At 35.7% G+C, this 25,474-nt stretch overlaps 1 protein-coding gene across 1 annotated transcript; it reads left to right on the top strand.

Annotated features, from left to right (window-relative positions):
• The first annotated feature begins 3,339 nt into the window (after positions 1-3,339).
• On the top strand, positions 3,340-25,319 carry LOC131936293 (sodium- and chloride-dependent glycine transporter 1-like). Its single transcript, XM_059293209.1, has 14 exons — positions 3,340-3,899; positions 4,511-4,775; positions 5,406-5,537; positions 10,315-10,696; positions 10,887-11,019; positions 13,006-13,121; positions 14,824-14,946; positions 16,035-16,159; positions 17,163-17,275; positions 19,749-19,880; positions 22,068-22,167; positions 22,868-22,968; positions 23,574-23,741; positions 24,847-25,319. Exons 2-14 carry the CDS (start codon positions 4,520-4,522, stop codon positions 24,970-24,972), a joined length of 2,007 nt encoding a protein of 668 aa, XP_059149192.1. The 5' UTR covers positions 3,340-3,899; positions 4,511-4,519; the 3' UTR covers positions 24,973-25,319.
• Positions 25,320-25,474: the final 155 nt, after the last annotated feature.

The following is a 25,474-nucleotide window of genomic DNA, read 5'->3' as shown; positions in this document are numbered from 1 at the left end:
CGTTACGCTAGCCGGCTATTTCACCTGCATGCATTGTAGATTTGACTATATGTTATTATAGAACAAACTACTTGTTATATTTAATAACTTATGTTAAATATTGTTAATTAAAGTGTATAATTAATGACGTTTCAAAGTGACTATTTCTTTGCATCAAGGATTCTGAAAAAAAGGTCATGATTGACGCTTTGTGTTTTAGAAGGGTCTTACAGTATGAAACACGTGATGAATGCAGGCGAGGGCTTCTGCTGTGATTCTAGGTCGAGACACTGGGACGTATTAAGATGTTTATGTTATTATCAGTTTGTGAGTCTTATGGAAACTCAATATTATTTTGTGAATGCTGACTATATTGGAAACATTTTTGAAAGTCTATGAATTATTTTTTGGGATTTTACATTAAATTAAACAAACAACAACAAATAATGTTACACTTTACAGTAATCTAACTAAAAATGGGGATGACAGTATTCAAATCAATAATGTGTTTTACAGTTTACTCATCCATAATGTACATTGCTGAAATCAATATTTGTAGTTAAAATATCTAAATCAATTAAATAATTGATTTAACCATTAATTTCGGACCCTTATACAATCAGAGCAGTTCACCAAAACTTACATGCACAGAATGGTAGCTTTACTCCTGAAAAATTTAGAAAAATTATTAATTTGTTGTAATTATTTGATACATATATACATATATACATAATTTATGTAAAGGAACATACACACACAAACATATATATATATATATATATATATATATATATATATATATATATATATATATAGGCTATATATAGATACGAGTATATAAAGGTATGTGTATATGTGTAAATATAAACAATATTATTTATCAAATAATATTATAATATTATAGATATATATATATATATATATATATATATATATATATATATATATATATATATATATATATATGCATTATATATATATATATATATATATATATATATATATATATATATATATATATATATATATATATATATATATATATATAAACGAATTCTTACTGTCTTCTTTTACCTTTTAAAAAGTGTTCACAAACACCCAACAACGCAACAGAACAGGTATTTCATAATAATAAAACCTACAGTTGAAGATTGGCATGGTTGGTTGATTATGCTTAAAGTCACTCTGTCCCTACCCACCCCCTCTCCTCCCCCACCAGTACTGCTACTTATACTTAAATCTACTTGTCCAACTGTCACTTCTACCATATGCGATGCATCTGCTTCCAACACTTGCGACAAAAATCCAACGCATGACTGCAGTCACTTTTTACTTTTATAAGGGCATGCTGAAAGGTAATTATGTGTTTTTTTTTTTTTAACATAGCTCTATGTATTAAACACGTTGAACATATTCAGGGGCACATATCAACCCAACAAGGATTGAAAAGCTCCGCATCAAACGTTTAGTTGTTGCACAAACAAGATGCAGTGTAGGATGCAGTAGTTGATATTTTTTCTAAGCGAAAGTAAGGTAATTTAGTTCTTTTTGTTTGTTTAAAAAGATAATGAATATAATTTTTATATTTTTTAAAATAATTGTGTTGATTTTATTACATTATAAAATTAGTTGTTTCAATGTTATCATTTAATACTTTTATAAATAGTTTTCAAAATAATGGAAAACAATTCATGTTTTATCAAAGTTAGAATCGCCACAGTATGGATTAGGTCTTTACCCGCTATGAAGCAAAGTTTATATATATTTCTACATTTTAAAATATTCTGTTAAAAAATTTAGTTTATAAATTCATGTTTTGAACAATCAAATTTTGCAACGAAACGCGAGTCTTATAACTCTCAAGTATTTAGTTAACAAGCTTAAATAACTGATTTAAATAGCAACATTTCTGAGGCTATGTTTTTTATTTATTTACTCTTTCGGTGAAAGACGGTTCTAAAATTTGACTTGGGCACAAAAGAAACAACAAAATAATTCTTTTTAAAAAATGATTCATTGATTATAACATAAAAGTAAAAATACATTTTATGTAGTTGCGCCTAGATATGTAAAAATAATCACTCGATATAAATAAAGTAGACTATGTAGCTAGCTATGCAGTTTATAGCTGACTGGAAAGTCACTTAATTGCTTCCCTTAATAAATAGAGTTTAATATTTACTTTCTAGATAGAGCGAGTGTTATAATCGTGCACACACACACACAAAGTTTTGACAATTTTCGCCGTTTTACACTTCCCTACTTTGTCGTATACGGAATATAATGAATGCATTGTAATCGTGCACATTTAGTCAAGTTTAACAAATTTTAACATTTTACAACCACCTGGAACCTAAAAAACGTAGTTTTGTCTGTCTGTGTTTGTAGTGTAAACACGATTACTTGACTACCGTTTCAGTTAGGTTCACACCATTTCATAAATAAGTATTTTATCTACTTTGCTGTTTTATTTCGAATTTTGAGCTATTTCCGGCAACAGGAAGTTGTCTTTACTTCCGGTTTCGCAAAAGGTTTTCAATACTTTATTCTATTTTCAAAATAGCAATGTAAACAGAAAGTGATATTTCCACGGGCATAAGACACCTTGAGTACTGTTTCAGTTAGGTAGACGACATTTCATTTATATGTACTTGGACTACTCTCAAATTTTAAGTGAAAAAAAAACCCAAACGAGCAGTTTTGTCACAGACTTCTACATTTAAAGATGCGCTATACGTGATATTAAAAAAAAAAAATTAATATAGATTAAACATGGACATGCACTAAAACAATGACTGATAAGTCTTTTTCATTAAAACTTATTACGTTTTTTTTTTTTACTTTGGGATCTTTATCGGATAAATGCAATAAGTTTTTTTTTTTGGGGGGGGGGGGGGGGGGGGGGGGGAGTGCGTTCTCATTTGCTAGATGATTTAATTATTTAATCCACTACTCTAGGTTTTTTAACAGAGTTTAGGACAAGTTTTTAACCAATCGTATTGAAAATAGGTACAGGTTAGAAAATCTGAACATCTCAAGAAAAGTGATAGTTCATTTGTCGATCATGAATTTTAATAACTGTATGAGGGTTGTCAGTAGGACGGACTAGAGACTAGACTGTAGGAAGAACAAAATACTAGACTAAATGACGTCCAAAATACTAGACTAAATGAAGTCCAAATACTGGCCTAGAAGACGTCCGAAATAGAAAAGCGTAAAACTTCCGAAAATTTCGATTGTAGGCAAAGGCGTAGCGACCCCTCCCGGCGCCAGGGACTAACTTTTAATTTGGTGCCCCCCCCCCCCTATATATATTTTATGTTTATGATTCAAAACTGCAGCTAAAATGAGCTTTTAATTTTTTAGGCGCCCCTGGGGTCGGCGCCAGGGGACATATGTACCCACTGCCCCCCCCCTACGCTACGCCTCTGATTGTAGAACGTTTGAAAGACGCATTAGAACCCATTGCTTTTTAAAATGATGTACATGACTGAATTTGCAGAGGGCCATACGTGTTTATAATAACTGTAATGACAAAATAATTCTATAATATACCGTGTCCGAATACACGCACATTTGGTAAGAGTTTATTTTGGAAACTTTCCATCATGGGACGCATCATAGATAGGCTCACGCATTTGCAAAGTAATTACGTTTTCTAACAAACAGTTCTGTTTGATAGCTTTACTTTATTCAATATTCGGGTTTGATAACTGTGCATTTTCTTATTATTCGAGTTTGATAACTGTGCATTTTCTTATTATTCGAGTTTGATAACTGTGCATTTCCTTATTATACGAGTTTGATAACTGTGCATTTCTTCGTTATTCGAGTGGAAAGATACATTATGCCATGCATTTATGCACTTGCGAATTTTAGATTTTTAGTTGCCAGATGTTTGTGCGTGGATAATTTCCCCCGTAAGTTAATTATAATTCTATTTATTGTCAGCTTTAAGGTTAAATACTTTACTTTTATTTTTGTGTTGGTTTATAATAAGGATCAATAAATCAATGACAATGAGAAATATTCAGCTGATATCCCATCATGAACAAATATAAACTATTAACAAACGAAAGAAAAGATAGCGAAATTAGCCATATGGAAACATAGGGTCGGCGTGTTCGAGTCGGTAAAGCTCAAGGTTGCTAGGTGAAGTAGAAAGTACAAAATATTAAAAGCATATTGCTCGGTCAGATGAGGCTCGTTAGCTGGGGACAGCCACTCTTCTAGGAGAGACAACTCCAAAATCAAACAACTGCTGCCTTGTAGTTTGTTATTGGTTGGACAAAGGCTATGGAAGCAAATCCAAAAAGAAAAGCAGGTTGAAATCGGAGTCAATGACCTCAATGGCGCATAACCAGTTGACACGTATCCTTAATTGTGATGGAAGCGTGGTCGAATCGGCAAAAATTCATGGTTGATAAATTCGAAAAAAAAAGTCTCGAGTTCAAACCCAACACTAAAAATTAAGAACGAAGAAGAAGAAGGAAACTTAAAAAGCACTATATGTTTTACTTATTTTCAACAGTAAATCAAAATGAATCGAATATTGAAATGCGGATGTCGCGCCCTCAATTGCTGCACCAAGCAGAAGACCCCAGCAGACGAACAACATGACCAGAGCAAAGGTCTGACCGGTGGGGACGACCCGGAAGCAGATCTGAAGCCGCCGGAAGAAGCTGAGAGACACACCTGGTCAAGAAAAGCCGAATACCTTCTGTCTTTGATTGGCTATTGTGTTGGGCTGGGGAACGTCTGGAGGTTTCCTTATGTTTGTATAAGAAATGGTGGAGGTAAGGCTATGAGGAATTTAGAGGATTTTATTTTTTAGTTTCAAATTAAAGGGCGATTTCTATTCTCCCATATGGCCGAGTCAGGTATCAACGTCCAAAAAAAAAATATAGACAGATGTAAATAGCCTAAGCGCCCTAACATGTTTTTCAGAAATTTTGCCTGTTTTTCACAAAATTACAAAGTTTATGCAAGAAAATGCAGTCTCTCTTTATAAAGGCTTTTCTGGGTTTTTTCCGAGGGGAAGACCGTTGTATTTTAACCATGTATAGCTCATAGCTATACCACTTGAACACTACTTTTTGTATATATATATATATATATATATATATATATATATATATATATATATATATATATATATATATATATATATATATATATATATATATATATACGCACATTTATATATATACACACACACACACACACATATATATATATATATACACGCACATATATATATATATATATATATACACACACATATATATATATATATATATATATATATATATATATATATATATATATATATATATATATATATATATATATATATATATATATATATATATATTTATATATATATTTATATATATATATATTTATATATACACTTTGTTTTTCAGGCGCTTTCCTCCTCCCATTTTTGATATGCCTGGCCGTCATAGGTTTACCACTGTACTTTCTGGAGGTGGCCATGGGCCAGTTCATGTCAAAGGGAGCTTACCACGTGTGGAACATATGCCCGCTATTTAAAGGTAAGCGCACCCGCAAGATCAGATACACTGCGGAGGGTTGCACCAAGATTGCCGGAAGGAAATATTCAACCCTATTCTCACCCTATTTTTTAATAAGAGCAATACGAGTTAACGATTCCGATAGAAAAAAAAAACACCCTTCAATACTATACTTCACCCTTGCCGATCATGAAAGAATCTTGTTATGTATGTGTATGCCCTATTTATTATTCGGTACGCTTGCACCTTGCCTGTATAGAAACAGACGCAACCAACAGCTGGTTAAATACATACTTACATACATACATACATACATACATACATATATATATATATATATATATATATATATATATATATATATATATATATATCTTTAAGAAAACAAAAGTTGAAAAGCTTTTATTTGAAATTTAATTTCACTTCTAAAAATAAATTACATTAATCTTATGTTAGAGCTAGTTAGGGATATGTTTGGAGTGACGGGTAAGAGCTGGAAGTCTATGTGGTAGGTAAAAAATGAGTTCACCTGTTTCTGTGACCTCGGTATATGGACGGATAGTGTGGTCAGCACTATGCCCAGCCGACTTTATTTTCCCTAACGTGCGACAGGTATCCACCATAGCTGGATGGACTCAGGGACGGGTAGAGTTAGTTTATTTTGTGATACTGGACGGTGGGATAGGAATTAACCCTGCGTTCAGTGGGGTGGAAGATAAGCCTGGTGAGAACCGAACAGATACACGGTAATCAAACCGATATCCAAGCCAGTTAGAGAGTTTGCCGTGTTGAGGCCTGCCTGGCTAATGGGAGACACCTCCTGAGCTGACGATGTCCCTAAAGAAATAAACAAATAAAAAGTGATGTGTAGGGTTGTTAAGAAAATCTGATCCGTCTTTTTGCTTGTTGTTTAATAAAACATGGATAAAATAAACATGTAAAGGATCAAGATCAAATGACATAAAAATTATATTTCGACCACAACACCCATACAACCACCAACCTTTTTATATAACTTATTCATGCCCTCTCTCCAGAGGCGTAGCGACCCCTCCCGGCGCCCGGGGACAAACTTTCGATTTGCACTCCCCTCGAACTTTTGATTTGCACCCTCCCCCCCCCCCCCTGAAACTTTCGATTTGCACCCCCCTCAAACTTTCAATTTGTTTTTCCAACCCATTTTGGCGCCTCCCCCTAAGGTCGGCGCCCAGGGACATGCGTCCCCCCCCGCCCCCCCTCCTCGCTACGTCTCTCCCTCTCTCCCCCGCCCCCTTCCCGCCCCACTTTCGTGATTGTGTAAATAAGTAATCAGAATCATATTTTTATATTCTCATAGAAGCAGTTGTAAAGCTTGCTATTTCGCTATAAATAAACAAAGTTTGAACCATTTTCGCCAACTGGTCTATCTAAGCAACAGAAATTTAGAAAAAAAAATAATAAAATTAAAATTGAAAAACCAGCTGCACGAAACATTAATAATGAATTGCTACCACTCATATAACCTAGATTAAACAACTTGATAAGCCTCCCGCTGTATCGCTTTATTATTTTTATACCTTCACGTTTTTTATGCTGGGAATAGAAAAATGGAAGAAAATGCTGATGCATGCATTTTTAAAAAAAAACCGCATTCACGATAGACTAGGTCCTATTTAGATGATAATATCATTATCCAACTCCAGCCAACAGTATGATAAAGCAACACACATTTTCTAAAACTCGCAAGATGTCGGCCGTATTTAAACATAATCCATGTAGGCCGATATAAAAACAAAATTCCTTGTCTATGCCCCCCCCCCCCCTTTCCCTTCACAGTTGGCTGATGTTACCGAGATTTAGAGCACAGTTAAAATATTATTAAAGTTTTTCGAATGAACTATTTAGAGCTTCAATAATTATTTTTTTTTAAATGTCCGCATGAGTGACTTGAAAATCTTCACTGTAAGGCTACTAAGAAAAAAAATGTTTTGATGTAGTGCATTGAAGCGTGAACGCAAAGTTTACACCGATAGACCTTCGCCCCCCCCCCCCCCCCCCACGCACCCTCCCTTCACCTTAACTTCACCTCACTTTGGTAAATAAAGATTCCTTCTTTTTATTCTTGACCTGTTTTCAAGAGTCTTCTATTACATTTAAAAAGACAAAATACAAATGGTAGCTGCAGTGAGGGTAATGCAATCTTTCTATATATATAATTCTCTTCTTGGAGACGATAGAAAACACCAAGCTGTAAGCGCGCTCCCTACCACCCCCACCCCTACATGGTCTGGTGAGCTGTGGTTCACGCTAAATGTTTACAATCGTAGAGCCGGGTTTAGTGACGGCTATTAGGGGCAGATAATGTAGTTTTAAACGATTTTAAACTTAGGGGAGGTAACTAAGAGGAGCTTGCTTTCAAGGGGGGGGGGGGAGTAGGGGTTGGGGGAAAGGAGGGGGGTATCGTCCTTAACGACCATCTGATAGTGTTTTAAAGCAAATATTTTCAGTGACAGCATTGGTACTGTCGAATTCACAAATTATGAATTACGGAAAAGTAGAAAATAAAACAACTAAATAGCGGCGTATGATACGCCGCGGGTCGGCTCGTTTTAGTAATAAAACAGATAGTGTAAGTTACCTCACAAGTTAAAGACAGTTACACATACTATAGACGAAGACCTTGGATAGAAACTTCCATGGTATGTGTAACCAGTGGGGTCGCTTATTCGGGTGTCACCCGGTGCGGCAACTAATGGTGTCACCCCCCCCCCCCTCCTCTTTTTAACTCTAATTATTTATATAACTGGAAAAATCGTTTATATATTTATATATATTTGCTATTTTTGCCTTGGTGTCACCCCATCCCTAAATAGTGTTACCCGGTGTGATGCGCTTCCCCCGCTCCCCTCGCCCTCGCGACGACTCTGTTTGTAACTGTGTTTAACCTGTCCTGATATATTTTGTCCTGGTATCTTTTGTCCTTGAAATCATTTGTCCTTGAGATCATTTGTCCTGAGATCATTTGTCCTGAGATCATTTGTCCGTGAGATATTTTGTCTGAGATATTTTGTCTGAGATCATTTGTCCTGAGATCATTTGTCCGTGAGATATTTTGTCTGAGATATTTTGTCTGAGATCATTTGTCCTGAGATCATTTGTCATGGAACCCCTATTACATATGACTAAACGGACAAAGGAAATCATTAAAGTACTTTTTTAGGTCTACTAAAAATATTTATATGAAAGATAAGAAATCTAGTGAACAGTAGCATATTAATCATTTGCTAGCCAGGGTTAATTGTATGTGTATGCAGCAAGTTATGAGGACCCATGTTTATAATGATGTGTATCAACATACACATCTAGAGTAAAAATGTGTGTGCGCCCACATACATTCACACACGCGCGAGCCGCAAGCACACATAAACCCTCACTCATGCCTATTTATACCTATATATACACACATATATATATAAATAAATAAATAAAAAAAAAAAATATATATATATATATATATATATATATATATATATATATATATATATATATAATGTCCGAACCCAGTGTGTGTGTGTGTGGGGGGGGGGGGGGACCCAAACGCCTGCCTGAAATTCCCGTGTCTAGCGGCTTGTAACATGTGTGAGCCGGTAATGACCGTACAGAGACAGAGATCATATAGTATGCTAAGCAGGTCGGTCGATAGTTATGCAAAGGTAAACAAGATAAGCAGTTTAAAGAGGCCCTCCATGTCATACACTTTATGATACGTGAAACTGTTAAAACATCGCGAGGGAATATAAACCAAGCTGGGCCATGGCTGTTGTAGTGGGGGAGAGCCGCAGCTGTTGCCTCATCGTGATGGTTTGATGCTGATACCCTCCATCAATGAGGTAAGGCTGCTACCCCTTCCCTCCCCTTAGTTGTTGGAGGCTATTACAACCCCCGCCCCAGTTGTTGGATACTAATACCCCCTCAGTGGTTTGAGGATGTTACCCCCCCACCCCATTGGAAGATGTGACTTCCCCCACTCAGTGCTTGGAGGATGTTACCCCCCCCCCCCCCGTTGGAAGATGTTACCTACCCCCTCAGTGGTTGGAGGCTTATACCCCACCCCCCTTAGCGCATTGATGCGGTTACCCAATCCACTCAGTCGTTGAAGGGATGTTACACCCTCTGTGTTTGGATGATGCTTCCAGCTGCAATCGTGGGATGCTGTACCCGCTTAGTGGGTAGAGTCTGTTACCCCCCCTGTCCCCAGTGGTTGGAAACTAATACCCCCCCCCGTCCCTCGTCCCAGTTGTTGGAGAATGTTGTAGATGGAATAAACTCTGAAGGTTTGTGTTAGGGTTAATTAAAACCGTTAGATCTAAATCTCGCGGATTAAACACTACGTCTATAAACACTGGACATTGCCTTCGACCCGCCCTACCCCCAGCATTCTTATAGAGTCTTAAATCTTACACATCTTACACTTACAGGCATTGTAGGCTTCATAAGCTCTTGGTACTACATCATGCTGTCTTTAGAGTCTTAAATCGTACACATCTTACACTTACAGGCATTGTAGGCTTCATAAGCTCTTGGTGCTACATCATGCCGTCTTATAGAGTCTTACATATTACACTTACAGGAATCGGCATAGGGCAGATCATTGAAGGCTTCATAAGCTCTTGGTACTACATCATGCCGTCTTATAGAGTCTTACATCTTACACATCTTACACTTACAGGCATCGGCATCGGTCAGATTATTGTAGGCTTCATAAGCTCTTGGTATTACATCATGCCGTCTTATAGAGTCTTACATCTTACACTTACAGGAATCGGCATCGGTCAGATCATTGTAGGCTTCATAAGTTCTTGGTACTACATCATCCTCATCGCCTGGATCCTCATCTACCTGGTCAACTCCTTCAAGTCGCCCCTCCCCTGGACACTGTGTGGACAAGAGTGGAACTCTGACCGCTGTGTGCCGCAGGGGAGTCGGGTCCTGCTCTACAACACCAGCACCGTCTTCTACAACATCAGCAGCAACAACAACATCAGCAGCACCAGCTACAACATCAGCAGCACCAGCTACATAAATGGCACTCTGGGTTCCAGTCAGAACCAGAGCTCCCATGAAATAGACGGACATTATATCACATTCAATGGCTCATTGGACACTTCAAATCTAAGACCAGCTAGTGAAGAATTTTGGATGTAAGTTGAAACCAACACGATAATCAATACTTACCCGTGTTCTTTGATATTCCTTTTATATTTTTGAAACTTTGAAATAAGACTTAAAGGTTTCCATTGACATAAAGTTTAGTCTAATTACCGTGCGCGTAGTGAAAATTACACGGGAAATTGAATATTTGTAATACGAAATTGACTTTTTGTTTTCCAGAAAAAATGTCCTCGAGCTATCGTCAGGTCTGGAGACCATGGGTGGTCTACCCTGGCACACGACGGTGGCGCTGCTTGTCGCCTGCACCTGTGTGTTTCTCTGTCTGATTAAAGGGATAAAATCCGTGGGAAAGGTCTGTCTCTCATTGAATGTAATACGTCATTTAGCTTTTTCATTTAGACTAACTATCCCGTTTTAAATATTATTTGGTTATCTCACGACCCTCATTCTAATAGTATTGGTTAGATAAATATTTTTAACTCGCCGAGCTAATTAAAAGTCCCGATAGTATTAAAGTCACCAAAACTTGCGTTTGATTTAATTGGACTGCTACATGAAATAGTAGTAGTGTAATATGATAATATCGTTTGGGTTAAAGTCTGAAAAAAAATATCATATACCATGTAGGCCTGCATTTAGATAAACTAAATTATAGCAAATTTAAAAGGTAATTAACAGTATATTTAAGTGTTGACGTATATTTAAAGATAGTTGAGAAGAGTTAAAAGAATAGTGTAAAACAACAGTTATTTTAATTTTAATTTTTTTCTACATTTAAAAAAAAAAATTTAAATAAAATTGAAATTGAAATGAAAATGAAATGATTTTTTAAAAAATAAAGTAACAACTAGGAAACACATTTTATGCCATTTACCTTATGTAGTAGTTACCATCTTCTATGACTAATTTAAAGTAACTATATTTGTTTGTGATATTTGAAGAAAATCACAATAAAATTATATGGGGAAAACGCTTTTATTTTTTGAAACATAAAACATCTAGTTTTCAATAACTGTTATCATCACAATATTCATATAAATTACATGAATAGGAAGCTAAATATATGAGATTTAAAAATGTTAAAAATTTTCAGACAAAAATATTTTCTCGCAACATCCCTCTTTATCCCAGTGTGTCCTTCCTGTTTATTGAGGCACCTCCGAGTCACACAGCTCAGACAATACCAATCACAATTCATTCCGACTGCCACACCTTAGTACTTTGATTAAATTTTAGTACTTTCATTTTAAATAAGACCGTACTTTAAAAAAAAAAGACCAGTTTATACTGATTTTTTAAAAAAAGCAACAACAACGTAAACGTCAAGTTGATCGCGTGATGTAGTTCAATTCTCGGCTTGAAGGTTAACAAGTTTAGGGCCATGTACCTTCAGGGAACCAGAGCGTGTCATGGTGGCCATGATCCCGTTGCTTCACGGCGCACCCGTTGGACTCGCCCATTACGGGTGGAGTTGCTAGTAAACAGAAAACATTTGTGTGGGAGAGTAGCCTCCCCTTTCATTATTTCCTTCCCTTGCGGTACTTTCTTAAAGTGCTTGTGGCTAGGTACAACCAAAACCCTACCTTCCCCCCACCCGACCACACACCTCCCCCCCCCCCCGCCCGCGCAAACCATACCCGTCCGATTTGAAATTATTCAAGTTTGCCTTTGGGTTAAGCCTTATATTCATACACCCTGGACGTTGCCATATTTTGAAGTAGATCTTGAAGTCACACATGAGCCAACTCAACTCAAATAGAGTACCCAGCGTAAATTAATATACTGGGCACACGGCCAACTAGATTACATAGATAAACTTTAAACATTTCAACATTAAATGGTTGTGAACACCAGTCAACACAAGAAAGGTAATTGCTTGAAGAGCTATGTAAGAAAGGGCGGCTACTATGATATTTTTAATTATGGTTAACGCAGACGTAGTACTACCATCTTTGAATGTTTGGTTAATTTTGACAAATACAGGACAGATAACGCTGTATCGAATGATATCAAACGAAATTGGGTGGCTATTGTTAAATTGTTTACACATTTTTGGTTAATGTAGGCGTAAAACTACTATCTCTGTTTAAAAATTAGCTAATAAAATGACTCGAATAAGAATAAGTTTTTAAACAAATAATAATAAAATGTAGTTATTAAAAAATATATGTTCATCAAAGCTTTTATTTAAAAAAACAAAACACATCTATAATTATAACCATGACAGGCCGAGAATAACCTCCCCTATGTTTAGCCTAGTCACCTAGCAGTAAAGGATAATTAATTCCCCGCGCTAACACATCACCCTCTGAGAAGTTAACGGACCTTTTTATCATAGGTAGTGTACGTGACCGCCACCTTGCCGTACATACTGATTACAGTTTTAATTATTAAAGGTGCGACATTGCCTGGTGCAGTGGACGGTGTGCTCTTTTACATCTGGCCAGATTTCAGGTACAGTATAGGCTAAACGTATTGTAATTGCATTGCCAGTTTTTAATTATTATTTTTTTTAATAACGCTTTTGGTATAATTCCTTTTGTGTTTGTATACAGTGCTTGAAAAATATTGACTTAACGTATGTAAAAAAAATAACTTGTTATTCCAGTTGATAAGGTTAAAAAGAGGACAAAGAAGAGATACATTCGCTATTTGTTGGCACGTTTTTCAAACATGCCTACAATTTGTTACGCTATGACCTGCCAAAATCAAAGTGCAGAGGGTGGACAGATGAGAAGGGGAACAAAATATCTCCATATTTCAAAGACGTATATATATATATATATATATATATATATATATATATATATATATATATATATATATATATAAAGAGAGAGAGAGAGAGAGAGATAGATAGAGATAGCATTCCAGTTGAATAGAGATTCTGTTAATCAACTTAATAATTAAATAACAAGTCGGCTTACAGTTAATAACAAAAACAGAATCTAGAAGAGTGTAACTTCATATTTATTTTTACAAATATTCATCAACGTTATAGCTTTCAATAAAAAAAAATTCTTACCTTTTAACTATTGTTCTACAGCATATTCCGATTGTCCCACAGGAAACTCCCATTCCCACAAGTTGTTGCCATTGTTTTACAACATGTTCCCATTGTTTTACAACATGTTCCCATTGTTTTGCAACATGTTCCCAATTTTCTACAACATGTTCCCAATTTTCTACTAATTGGTCCCATTGTTTTATAGCAGATTCCAATTTTCGACATGTTCCCTTTGTTCCACAGCAAGTTCCCGTCTTTGGACAAGTGCCCTTGTTCTACAAAATGTACCATCAACATGTGCCATAACTCTATAAAACACAACACTTGCGTGTTCCCCTTATTCTACATCAAACGATATGTGTATGTTACTTTTGTTCCAAATAGCGAATAAAGCTGGTATGCCCCTCGTCGTTCCACAGCAAGTTCCTGTAAGTTGGACAAGTGTCCTTGTTCTACAACATGTACCATCAACATGTCCCACCAACATGTACCATCAACATGTACCATCAACATGTTCCATCAACATGTGCCATTACTTTACAGCATACATAATGTGTATATTACCTTTGTTCCATATAGCGAATAACACGGGCAAGTTCCCGTCGTTGGACAAGTGCCCTTGTTCTACAACATGTGCCATCAACATGTGCCATTACTCTACAGCATGTATATTACTTTTGTTCCATATAGCGAATAACACGGGCAAGTTCCCGTCGTTGGACAAGTGCCCTTGTTCTACAACATGTGCCATCAACATGTGCCATCAACATGTACCATCAACATGTTCCATCAACATGTGCCATTACTCTACAGCATGTATATTACCTTTGTTCCATATAGCGAATAACACGGGCATGTTCCCGTCGTTGGACAAGTGCCCTTGTTCTACAACATGTGCCATCAACATGTGCCATTACTCTACAGCATGTATATTACTTTTGTTCCATATAGCGAATAACACGGGCATGTTCCCGTCGTTGGACAAGTGCCCTTGTTCTACAACATGTGCCATCAACATGTGCCATCAACATGTGCCATCAACATGTACCATCAACATGTGCCATCAACATGTGCCATTACTCTACATCATGTATATTACCTTTATTCCATATAGCGAATAACACTAGCATGTCCCCCGTCGTTCCACAGCAAACTCCTACTGAGACAGACATGGCTGGAAGCGAGTCTGCAGGTCGTGTACTCCCTGGGGCCAATCTGGGGTGGGTTGGTCACGGTGGCCAGTTACAACAAGTTCAACAACAACTGTCTCAGGTGTGTGCTATACGTTTAACCGTTTCTGTAACGAAGATGATTTTATCATTACTGACACATAACCGTCTTTAACTTCTTCGAAAATAGTGTAAAATATGTATTCAATATTTAACATAAAACGTTTTAAAACTCTATTTCGAAGGTGGTTTAATACATATTTAAAATGCAATAAGACACTTTAATCAAATAGTAATTTGTAAAAAAAAAACCCCATTATATATTAAAATAAACACTACTAATTAATTACTACTAAATAATTGAACTAACTAATGTTAATAGAGATGTCAGGACGTAGTTAGTTTTGTAATTTATTCCCTGTAGTTTAAAAAATGTAACATTAATCTGTTTTAACAATATGTATTCGGTAAAATGTATTCGTTTAGTATGTATGAGAATAAAGTCCTGTGTGTACTATATTTTAAAAATATTAATACTACTTGAAGGAATACGTTTATTGTGTTATTTGGAATAGTAGTAGTAAGTTGTAAAATTTCCTTTTCGAACAAATCAGTCCATGGGGCAAGTTAAGTCGAGTTCACTTGTTTCTGTGACCTCAGCCTATAAAGGGATAGTGTGGTCAGCACTATGCCCAGCCACCTTCAATTTCCCTAACCTGAGTTAGTTGCCCATGAAAGCTGGGTGGACTAAGGGACGTTCTACTGACTTAAACCCGGGTTTTGTAATCGGAAGAAAATAGTTTCAGTTAAAGTTAGGCTTAAGTATTAGCTGTGTATCGATCACAGTGTCAATTTTAAAGTACCAAATAACTCCGTTTTTTTTCGTGGTGAAAATAATGTTGTTCTTTAAAAAAGGAAAATGATTATGGCAAAACTTACTGCAATTTGTAGTATATAATAATGACATATTTATGTCCTGTTTAAACACTCAACTCAGCAAAAATTAAAAACACCATTGTCCTTTCATTCCCAGTAGTTCCATTGTGCTAAAAATTAAAAAAAACAACAAATCGCTTAACCTCCTCCTTCCCAGAGACTCAATCATGTTACATTTTAAAACATGTTAGCCCTTTTCTTCCCAGCGACCTGATACTGCTAAGATTTAAAATATTTTAACCCTTACTTTCCCAGAGACTCCATCATGCTGACCTTCCTGTGTGAGGGCACGAGCATCTTCGCGGGGTTCGCCATCTTTACTGTCCTAGGTCACATGGCTTACAACCTGAACGTGCCTGTGGATAAATTTGCTGACACGGGTAACCAACCAATGCACTTTTTATCAAATTATTACTGGTTTTTCTTGCGAATGAATTGCTGATGTAATCCTTGGTCTTACGTACGTTAGGTTAAAAGTTGCGAACAGCTGAAACTACCATAGAAAGCCATCATCCTTTTTACTTTGTATAAAAATCAAAATTTCTGTAAGCATTAAGCGCTCACTTAAACGCGATTAGGTTACTTACTTACTTACTTAATTAATCCTCATCACTCCCTGTGGAGTATAAGGCAGCAACAAATCTCCGCCATTCCACTCTGTCCTGGGCGAGCCACTTTAGTTCAAGCCAGATTAGGTTACTAGCCTGATATAAAATTTGGTTTCTCGTAATAATCAAAATAATTCGTTAAGTGCATTTTCCTCACCAACTTCTCTAAAATAAAGTATTTTTCGGCGTTTAAGTCTACCTTTTGAGAGAATCTTTTCCCGAAAGTTGAGGGCTGTCTTATACGTCGGACGGATGTCGTCAATATATTATGGCGAATATATCCCAAACTTATATTTTAACTGCAAAATACGACTTCTAATGAATCAAGTCTGTAAGGCATCTATATTTTATTTAAAACTAGGCGTATTTGCCATAAGTAGGGGTTCGAGGGAGTGTTGCTAATTCTTACTTAATTGGTCTTTAGATTTAAAAGTTTAAACAGTGATTTAATAGAAATAGAAGTAAAGTTACTATATCGAGTCTGGCGGTTAGTAGTACAGTTGATGTTTCTGCGACCACGTACTTTTTGGTCAGTTATTTGCCGATCCGATTTTTATATTTCCCAAAGTGAGTCAGGTACCTCTTAGAGCTGAGTGAACTCTGGGACATCCTACATACGTGAATCTAAGATCTGAACTCGAGACTTTCGGGTTGGGTGTCGAGCGCGCTACCCCCCCCCCCCCCCCCCCACAATCTACCCCGTACAACAATTCAAGTATTCGCTTAACCAAATACATCTAATAAGATTTAAAATGTGCATTTCGTCTTAAAATAGGTGCAGGTCTAGCGTTTGTTGTCTACCCTGAAGCCATAGCTTACCTCCCTGTACCACAGTTGTGGGGCGTCTTGTTTTTTCTCATGTTGTTTACTGTCGCCCTAGACTCGCAGGTAAGACAAAAAAAAACACCAGCTAATACCGTCACATGATTTAGACTTTTTGTGCAAGGATTCTAAGGTAATGATAGAGTGCTCAGTCGCTAGCATTGAATGATATTTAGGCCTACTTAAACTGTATTCTAATGGTAATTGGAGATTCACGTTCTGGTCACATTATAATAAAATAGGTGTAACAGAATTAGATGAAACTATGATAGCAAGATATCACGAGAAAGTAATTTAGTTCAATAATAGTTTATGTCATATCTAAGCTTTACAGGGAGGGTGAAGTAGGGTAGACCTGTTGTTGTTTTAACCCTTTATTTACGGAATTATGTTCTGAATGAGATTTTTACTTCAACAATGTGTTACTATATTGCTTTTGGCACATTCAAAGCATATGTCGAAGGAAAATTCGTTTCATAAATTTTTAATGGCCCAAACAGGTATTGGTACTTATAAGTACCGTCAGTAATCTAGGACATTTTTTTTTTCAAAATTTTTTTTTTACAAAACAGGAACAAACGATACAATTTATTAACTAATAACATGGCAATCATTATAACAATCACTTTTTGTAATTTTCACACATAAATACTGCACAAAAGTATATTTTGAGTACAATTTTTACTGGATTTTCTATCGGAACACATCTTAGACCTCAAACACAGCAAAAGTAGTCGACATGTCATGCTCCCTCAATCTTCTCTGTGGTCTTTCTGGTGTAGCAACGGTTGCCGGAATGAACATGCTTTTGCTGGAAGCTTCCAATAGCTAGTACAATGAGCCGCACAAACAAACAAAAGCCTAGTCATTTAGCACACAACTACTAGTAATACTAGTATAATTGCATCCTACTAGAATGTTATGACAAGTCTACACTACAGTGCAAAGTTCATAAATAGAAGCGAGCTCAATGTGTTTATGATAGCCGTAGTGGATTACTCTTTTCTGTTTACTAATTAAAATTTACCTTATAGATCTATACTATATGCAGACGTATGGACTATTACTAGTCTACAGGTATACATTACGTAAGTGTTAGTTGTTGTAGGCAAGACAGTTTATTGCAGTAAATATAACTAACAAATTAAATCTTACAACAAGAACTAGGCTTTGGTATACAAATGAAGTATACTAAACCTTGTAAACGAGCCTGCAACTGATACATTTATTCTTGTTATTTTTTTACTACTAGAAATTAACATGTAATTACAATATTTCTTAGGTAAACCATATGCAAACCTTCTTATAAATGTGTAAATATCATTTTTTGAGTACATTTCGATAATTAATTATCAAGACAATATTTATGTAACTCCACCTAACAAATTTGCCATTTTCTAAAAATAAAAAAAAATGACCGTGTGCCCTGACGGTACTTATAAGTCCACTTGTAAACATCGATCTAATACAAAGACAATTTGATTAAAATTGTATAACTAGAAGTTAAATGCGTTTGCCTGACTATTGAAGGTGCCAATAAAAAATATTTGGGGTTGAAAACTTGAAAAATAAGGTAAAACAAAGGGAATTCATGAACGTGTGTGAGAACTGTACAGAAAATTGTGAACTACCGATATAGCAAGACATTGAAAATGGTGCCACACCATTAATTTAAAAAATACATTGATACCTCCGTCTACCGGCGACTAAAGGGAGATAATACTATTAATTACTTCAATAATTTTTAAAATTCATATTAAATTAAAAATAATACAGGCACTTAATTAAAGTGGTACTTATAAGTACCGTCAGTAGATAAAGGGTTAAAGATGTGAGTGGTATATTTCATGTTCATTTTTCAGTGCATCTATCAACTGGGTTGCGTGTTATACACAGTACATGTAATACATAATACAAATAATATTGAATACATGCAACACAATAAATATTTTATAAAAATACAGAACATTTATAATACAGAATACCAATAATACAGAATACAGATACGAATTTATAAAATACAGAATACAAATACTACATATAAAAGAGGACTCCTGTTTAGACCTAGCGATCCATTAGGCAGACGGAGTAGAGTTCAGCACTATGCCCAGCCAGTATTACTTTCCCCCAACCTAAGTCAGCTATCCCTCAGAGCTGGGTGGACTCAGGGTCGTTCTACAGTCACAGGTTCAAACCGAGAACTGATCTCGAGACCTATGAGCTTGCAGCCATACGCTCTACCATTCGTCTCACACATAAAATACATAATGAATAAATAAACAATATATAAAATACAGAGTATATTTTTTATATATATATATATATATATATATATATATATATATATATATATATATATATATATATATATATATATATATATATATCAGAGTATGTATTATAAGTGAAAGCAACAATAAAAATTACCAAGTTTTATAATACATTATGCAACTAAAAAACAGTAAATGATATAAGTATTTGAAAACATTTATTAAAAAAAAAACATTAACATGAGCTCACGTGTGCAGTTTGTTTACAGTTTGTGTTTGTGGAGATCGTACTCACCTGTCTACATGACCTGTGGCCAAAGTTCGTCACCAAAAGAAGTCTGCTGGTCAAAATTGGCTACTCATCGTTCCAGTTTCTGATTGGTCTGCCATTCGCTTCAAGGGTAAGTTGAACCGCTCTATATCAACACTAATTTACTTCTACGGGTGAAAATAAAAAAGGTGTCAGGTTAGTTTTTACTATTTTTACACAGAAAAAATGTGGGGGGGGGGGGGGGGGGGGGGGCTAAGAGATGCCTGAAATAAACTCTGGGTAATACAGTTCATGTTCTGATAAATTGTTGCTAAGATATCTTTCTCGGTTTTATTGCTGCTCTAAGTAGTTCCGCAACGGACAGCCCAGTCAATTCTTTGATGACCTCCATTCAGTGACGACTTTGCCTTTCCCCGTCTTCTGTTTCCAGGCACTTTACCCCAGTGGCGTAGCGAGGGGGGGGGGGGCGGGGGGGGGACATATGTCAGGCGCCGACCTTAGGGGGCGCCAAAATGGGTTGGAAAAATAAATTGAAAGGTTGAGGGAGGGTGCAAATCGAAATCTCGAGGGGGTGTGCAAATCGAAAGTTTGAGGGGGGGGTTGCAAATCAAAAGTTTGAGGGGGGGGGGGGGGTGGGGTGCAAATCGAAATCTTGAGGGGGGGGGGGGTGCAAATCAAAAAGTTTGTCACCGGGCGCCGGGAAGGGTCGCTAGGCCTCTGCCTTACCCTGCATTATTGTCTTAGATAGGCCTTTGGCTCATGTGACATGCCCGTTCCAATTATTGGATATACATTCAGAGGCGTAAAGACACAGTCCAGTGCCTGGGATGAACTGTCATTTTTGCGCGCCCTCCTCCCATTTATATATATAGTTTTTTCATGTTGGTGAAAAAGTGCCCCCCCCCCCCCTTCACCACCTAGTTGGAAAGGTTGGTGACGCTTTTTAACAGTCACTATTTTAAAAAAAAGTTTTTATTTTGGTTCTAAACAATTATTAAAAATGTTAGCTAAGATTGACTGTATTTAGTTCAATACTTCAGCTTAAAATGAGCTTTAACTTTTTTTTTCTATACCTTTTGGCCTTAAGGTCGGCGTCCGGGGCTGCCGACCCACTCTCTCCCCTAGCTACGCGACTGTATTGATAACTGGTGTATCAAAGAAGAAAATTTAATTAGAAAATCAATTGTCTAGTGGAACTATAATGAACAAATCCCTGGCAGATGAGGCTCAATAACTGGCGACAGAAACTCTTCTAGATCTAGGAGAGACCTCCAAAATCAAACAACTGTTGCCTTGTAGTTTGTCCTTGGATGAACAAAGGCTATGGAACTAAATAAAATAAACTGGTAGTGATCTCCCCTAAACTTTCTCGAATATTCTTATATAAAACAACAGGGGATGGTAACTGGGGATATAGTTATGATTTTTAATCCATTTTAAATACTGAAACTTTTAAAAATAGAATAGAATCTCAGTAAAAAACAATTGCGCACCAAGCGAACGCCTAATAAAGGTGTGTATAATGGTGCGCAATAGTATTAGTACTTTAAAAATTTACATTAGTTTTTTGAGAAATCGGAAGTAGCGTAAATTACTACTTCCAGTCAACGGAAATTACTCAAAATTTAACAGAAGGTAGAGAATTAGATCTTTTACTTACATGTGAAATTTCATTTATCTATCTGAAATAGTACTCAAGTTATAGGCTTTTGAAAAATTCAAAGTAGAAAAAGTACCACTTCCGGTTGTCGGAAATCGCTCAAAAGTTGATACGGATCTACGATTTTAATATAATACTTATATATGATATTTCATCAACCTAGCTGTAACGGTACTCAAGTTATCGTGTTTACACACGGACAGACACACACACAGACACACACACACACAGACATACGGACAAGATTGCAAAATTATGTTTTTCCGTATCAGTGAGGTGTAAAACGTCGAGATTTGTAAAAATCTCGATTTTTTTTTTGCACGATTACAATACTTTCTCTATACTACGTATATACGAGAAAGTAAAAAGTAAAGCAGGCTAAAATGGGAATTAACAGCCTATATGGTGCTAACAAGTTGATACGTAATGCTTTGTTGTGTTGGAGGGAATCCATTCCAACATTAGAATTTAGAACGAAGAAGAAGAAAGAAAATAAATAATACAAAACTGTCCTTAATCTACGCACGAAAGAACCTCATCTATTTTTTCACAAAAAACACTATATTTTATCTTTACAAATACTACACACATTTCTAGTAAACAAAGTATCTGTTCTACCAAGGTGGGATCTAATAAAAAATGTATCTGTTCTACCAGGGTGGGATCTACCTCTTTCAACTCGTTGACTGGTACATCGCTGCCTTTGCTGCCCTCTCCGTTGGCATCCTGGAGTGTGTTATTGTGGGATGGATATACGGTAAGAAATGTCGTTATTGTGGGATGGATATACGGTAAGAAATGTCGTGATTGTGGGATGGATATACGGTAAGAAATGTCGTGATTGTGGGATGGATATACGGAAAGAAATGTGTTGATTGTGGGATGGATATACGGAAAGAAATGTCGTTATTGTGGGATGGATTTACGGTAAGAAATGTCGTTATTGTGGGATGGATATACGGTAAGAAATGTCGTGATTGTGGGATGGATATACGGAAAGAAATGTGTTGATTGTGGGATGGATATACGGAAAGAAATGTCGTTATTGTGGGATGGATTTACGGTAAGAAATGTCGTTATCGTGGGATAGATATACAGTAAGAAACGTCAACTGGCGCTTCTTAAAGACAGCTTACAGCAAGTTAAAAGCCCTGAGTTACTATGAATGTTCCCCCACCTCCGGAACATGTCAGCTGGCCCCTCCCACATGACAAAATAGAAAACAAAAATATGTAGAAAATTTTAACTCCCCTCCCCAATTTGGAGTAAAGTGTCTAAAAGAAACCTTGATTTATGTAACTATCACTGTATATACATACATACATATACTCATGTACATTTAAGTACGTGTAGATACACGTACATGCACACACACACACACATGTACACTTAGACGCACCCGCATACATACACGTGCATGATTTAGATAAATTTAATTTTTTACTTGACAATTACAGGAGCAGAGAAAATGTTAAGCGATGTTTATTTCATGACGGGGAGACGACCACCTTATGTGTTTGTTTTACTTTGGAGATTTATCGTCCCTGCTTTATATACAGTAAGTTTTGATTACCAGCTGAATTATGTTAAATCGTGCATTTTTAGTATTTCTTTTTTTTTTGTGTGTATTTAATTATTGGCTAAATCTAGTTAATTATCCAAATTTAGTTTCACTTTCGCTAGTTTTAGCTATTAAAGTATATTATCTTGCATCGCTGAGCTATATTTATATCTACAATTCCAATGGTATTGGTTCTTTTAAATGAATAAAAAAAACCAGAACAATCATAGATAACACAATTTGTATGTTAAGAGAAACTCAAATTGATGTTTTCAAGTTATTATTTTAGTCTCGCAGAATATTATTAAAAATAGAAAACGAAATAGCTTTTTTTTAAGCACAAGTAAATAACTGAATTCTTACGATATATATATTAAAAACGTCTTTTTAAAATAATGTCTTTCTTTATTCAGTTTCACATAATAAAAAAGTGTAAATAAATTTTTTTACCGTTTTTTTTTATTTTTTTTCTCTATTAAATAATGTTGTATCTGAAAGCCAAATTCTACATTGCCAATCCCAAAACGATTCCAAATACGTTTTGTTTGTGACACACATATATCCCACCACTTCACTGACAAAAAATCTTGTTGTTTCCCCAGCTGCTACTGATCGTCACCCTGATGACGTATGAAGCCCCTGTCTTCGAGGGCTACACCTACGGCCCTGGTGGGGTAGCCTTTGGCTGGTTTGTGGCTACCGTCTGGTTCCTGCCCGTCCCTGTCGTGGCTGTTTTAAAACTGGTCTGGGCAAAGGGCAGTATATCACAGGCAAGTGGATCGTGTTAAATACCATGTGTTTACAGTAGGATGTGATTGAGTATTGTAGGCCAATTGTTTAATGGAAAAAGAAAAATTCAACAAAACATTTATTTAAAAAAAAATTCCCTATATAATTTTTTTACTAACTTTTTAATTTTTTTTTTAAAAGCAATTTTAGAGAAGTTTTCCAAAATATTGCTATTTTTTTATTTTGCAAAATTCAAAATCTTATAATACTTTTTTTTAAAGAAAGGTAATTTTAAAAAGTAATATGGAATATATGGTTTTAGTTTTATTCTACTAAAAATTAAAACATAATTTTAGTGTTTTAAAATAGATTTTAATAATTGATAACATAAAAAAGCCCGATTTAAATAAATTAAAAAAAAAGGTTTATTCATTGGGTGTTATTAACACAGGCATTCATTGAATTCTATATGTTTTCAAAAGCACATTAGGGTTAGACATACCACATCTACTTTTGCCTGAACCATACCGGCTGGTTTAAATAAATAAAACATACATGTGTACTTTTACATAATACACGAAAATCTTCTAACATTACCTCAGCCATAAATATTATTTCAAAATATAAATTAAATTATGACATCATACTTATCCAGATGTGTTAAAATTATATGAAACATTACCCTGACACTAATAAAAATCATAGCCTGTATATAAACTAAACTATGACCATAAAAAAGTAAAGATTCCTCTTTAGACCAAGCGTTCCATTGGGCTGATGAAGTAGAGTTCATATGTTTCTTGACATTGTCATGTGAATGGGTTAATGTGGTCATCCATCTTTATTTTCCCTAACGTGAGATAGGTACCCATTGAGACTTTTCGGGTTGGCAGTTTAGCGCTCTACCTCTAGGCCACAACTATGAACATAAACTTGCATAAAAAGAACACAGTAATATTTTAAGATAGTTGAGGTCCTTTTTATTCAATAAATCGAAGTATCTTATTATTTTTTTTTTTGTTGAATACATTAAAATAATTTACTATATTGTATATTGTTGACATTTTTTATTTGCCTATTACTGACAGAAAGATAATCAAAGCTGTCAAGTAGTTAAGTAATTATGTTTTTTTTTTCATTTTTCAGCGTTTTCGAAGTACATGTACACCTTCAGAAGAATGGCGTCCCGGTGACGTCACACGCAGGGGAGAGTACAAAGCCTTCAAGCAGAATTCCAATTCCTCACATTTTAAATTTCCGTGTCTTAGTTAGTCCAGGCCACAGCTAAACGTGATTTCCGTCACTGCGTGATGGCGAATGTTGCGTTTAGATTTCTACGACATATATATAAAAACATGTTTCTAAATATATTTAATATAATCATAAAACGGGATGATGTGAAAGTAAAATACTGACACCATCCCTGTTCTTTTCTCTTATGTGATAAAAACTTGGATTGAATTCTATTGTACAACACGATAGTTTTTTTTTGTTTCTGCTAAGAATGTAGCCATGGCATTAAAATACTGTATCGTTTCTTTTTTATAAAAAATTTCCTGCATTGTTTTTAAAGTTGGGATTTGCGTTATCTATATAATTGGCCATACTATTTTGGCAATTTTTGCCCCCCCCACCCCATTTCTCCCCATCACAAAACATGACAAAAAATCTAAACCCTACCCCAAAATAACGCAACTCCCACACAATCACTGTACTGCAGTTTTTCAGTTTTAAAGTTGCAAATGTTTTAAAAACAAAAATAATAGGTTGCCTC

The sequence above is a fragment of the Physella acuta genome, unplaced genomic scaffold (genome assembly GCF_028476545.2).
Source record: "Physella acuta isolate Inbredline_101_S28 unplaced genomic scaffold, ASM2847654v3 ptg000174l, whole genome shotgun sequence".
NCBI lineage: Eukaryota > Metazoa > Mollusca > Gastropoda > Physidae > Physella > Physella acuta.
This window is presented reverse-complemented; position numbering and strand designations above follow the sequence as displayed.

Excerpts from the sequence above, each read along its gene's own strand:
- LOC131936293 (XM_059293209.1), top strand. The coding sequence starts at position 4,520 with ATGAATCGAATATTGAAATGCGGATGTCGCGCCCTCAATTGCTGCACC. Across the intron at positions 4,776-5,405 it reads TTGTATAAGAAATGGTGGAG|GCGCTTTCCTCCTCCCATTT; the intron begins GTAAGGCTATGA and ends TTTGTTTTTCAG. Across the intron at positions 14,947-16,034 it reads TTCAACAACAACTGTCTCAG|AGACTCCATCATGCTGACCT; the intron begins GTGTGTGCTATA and ends TTACTTTCCCAG.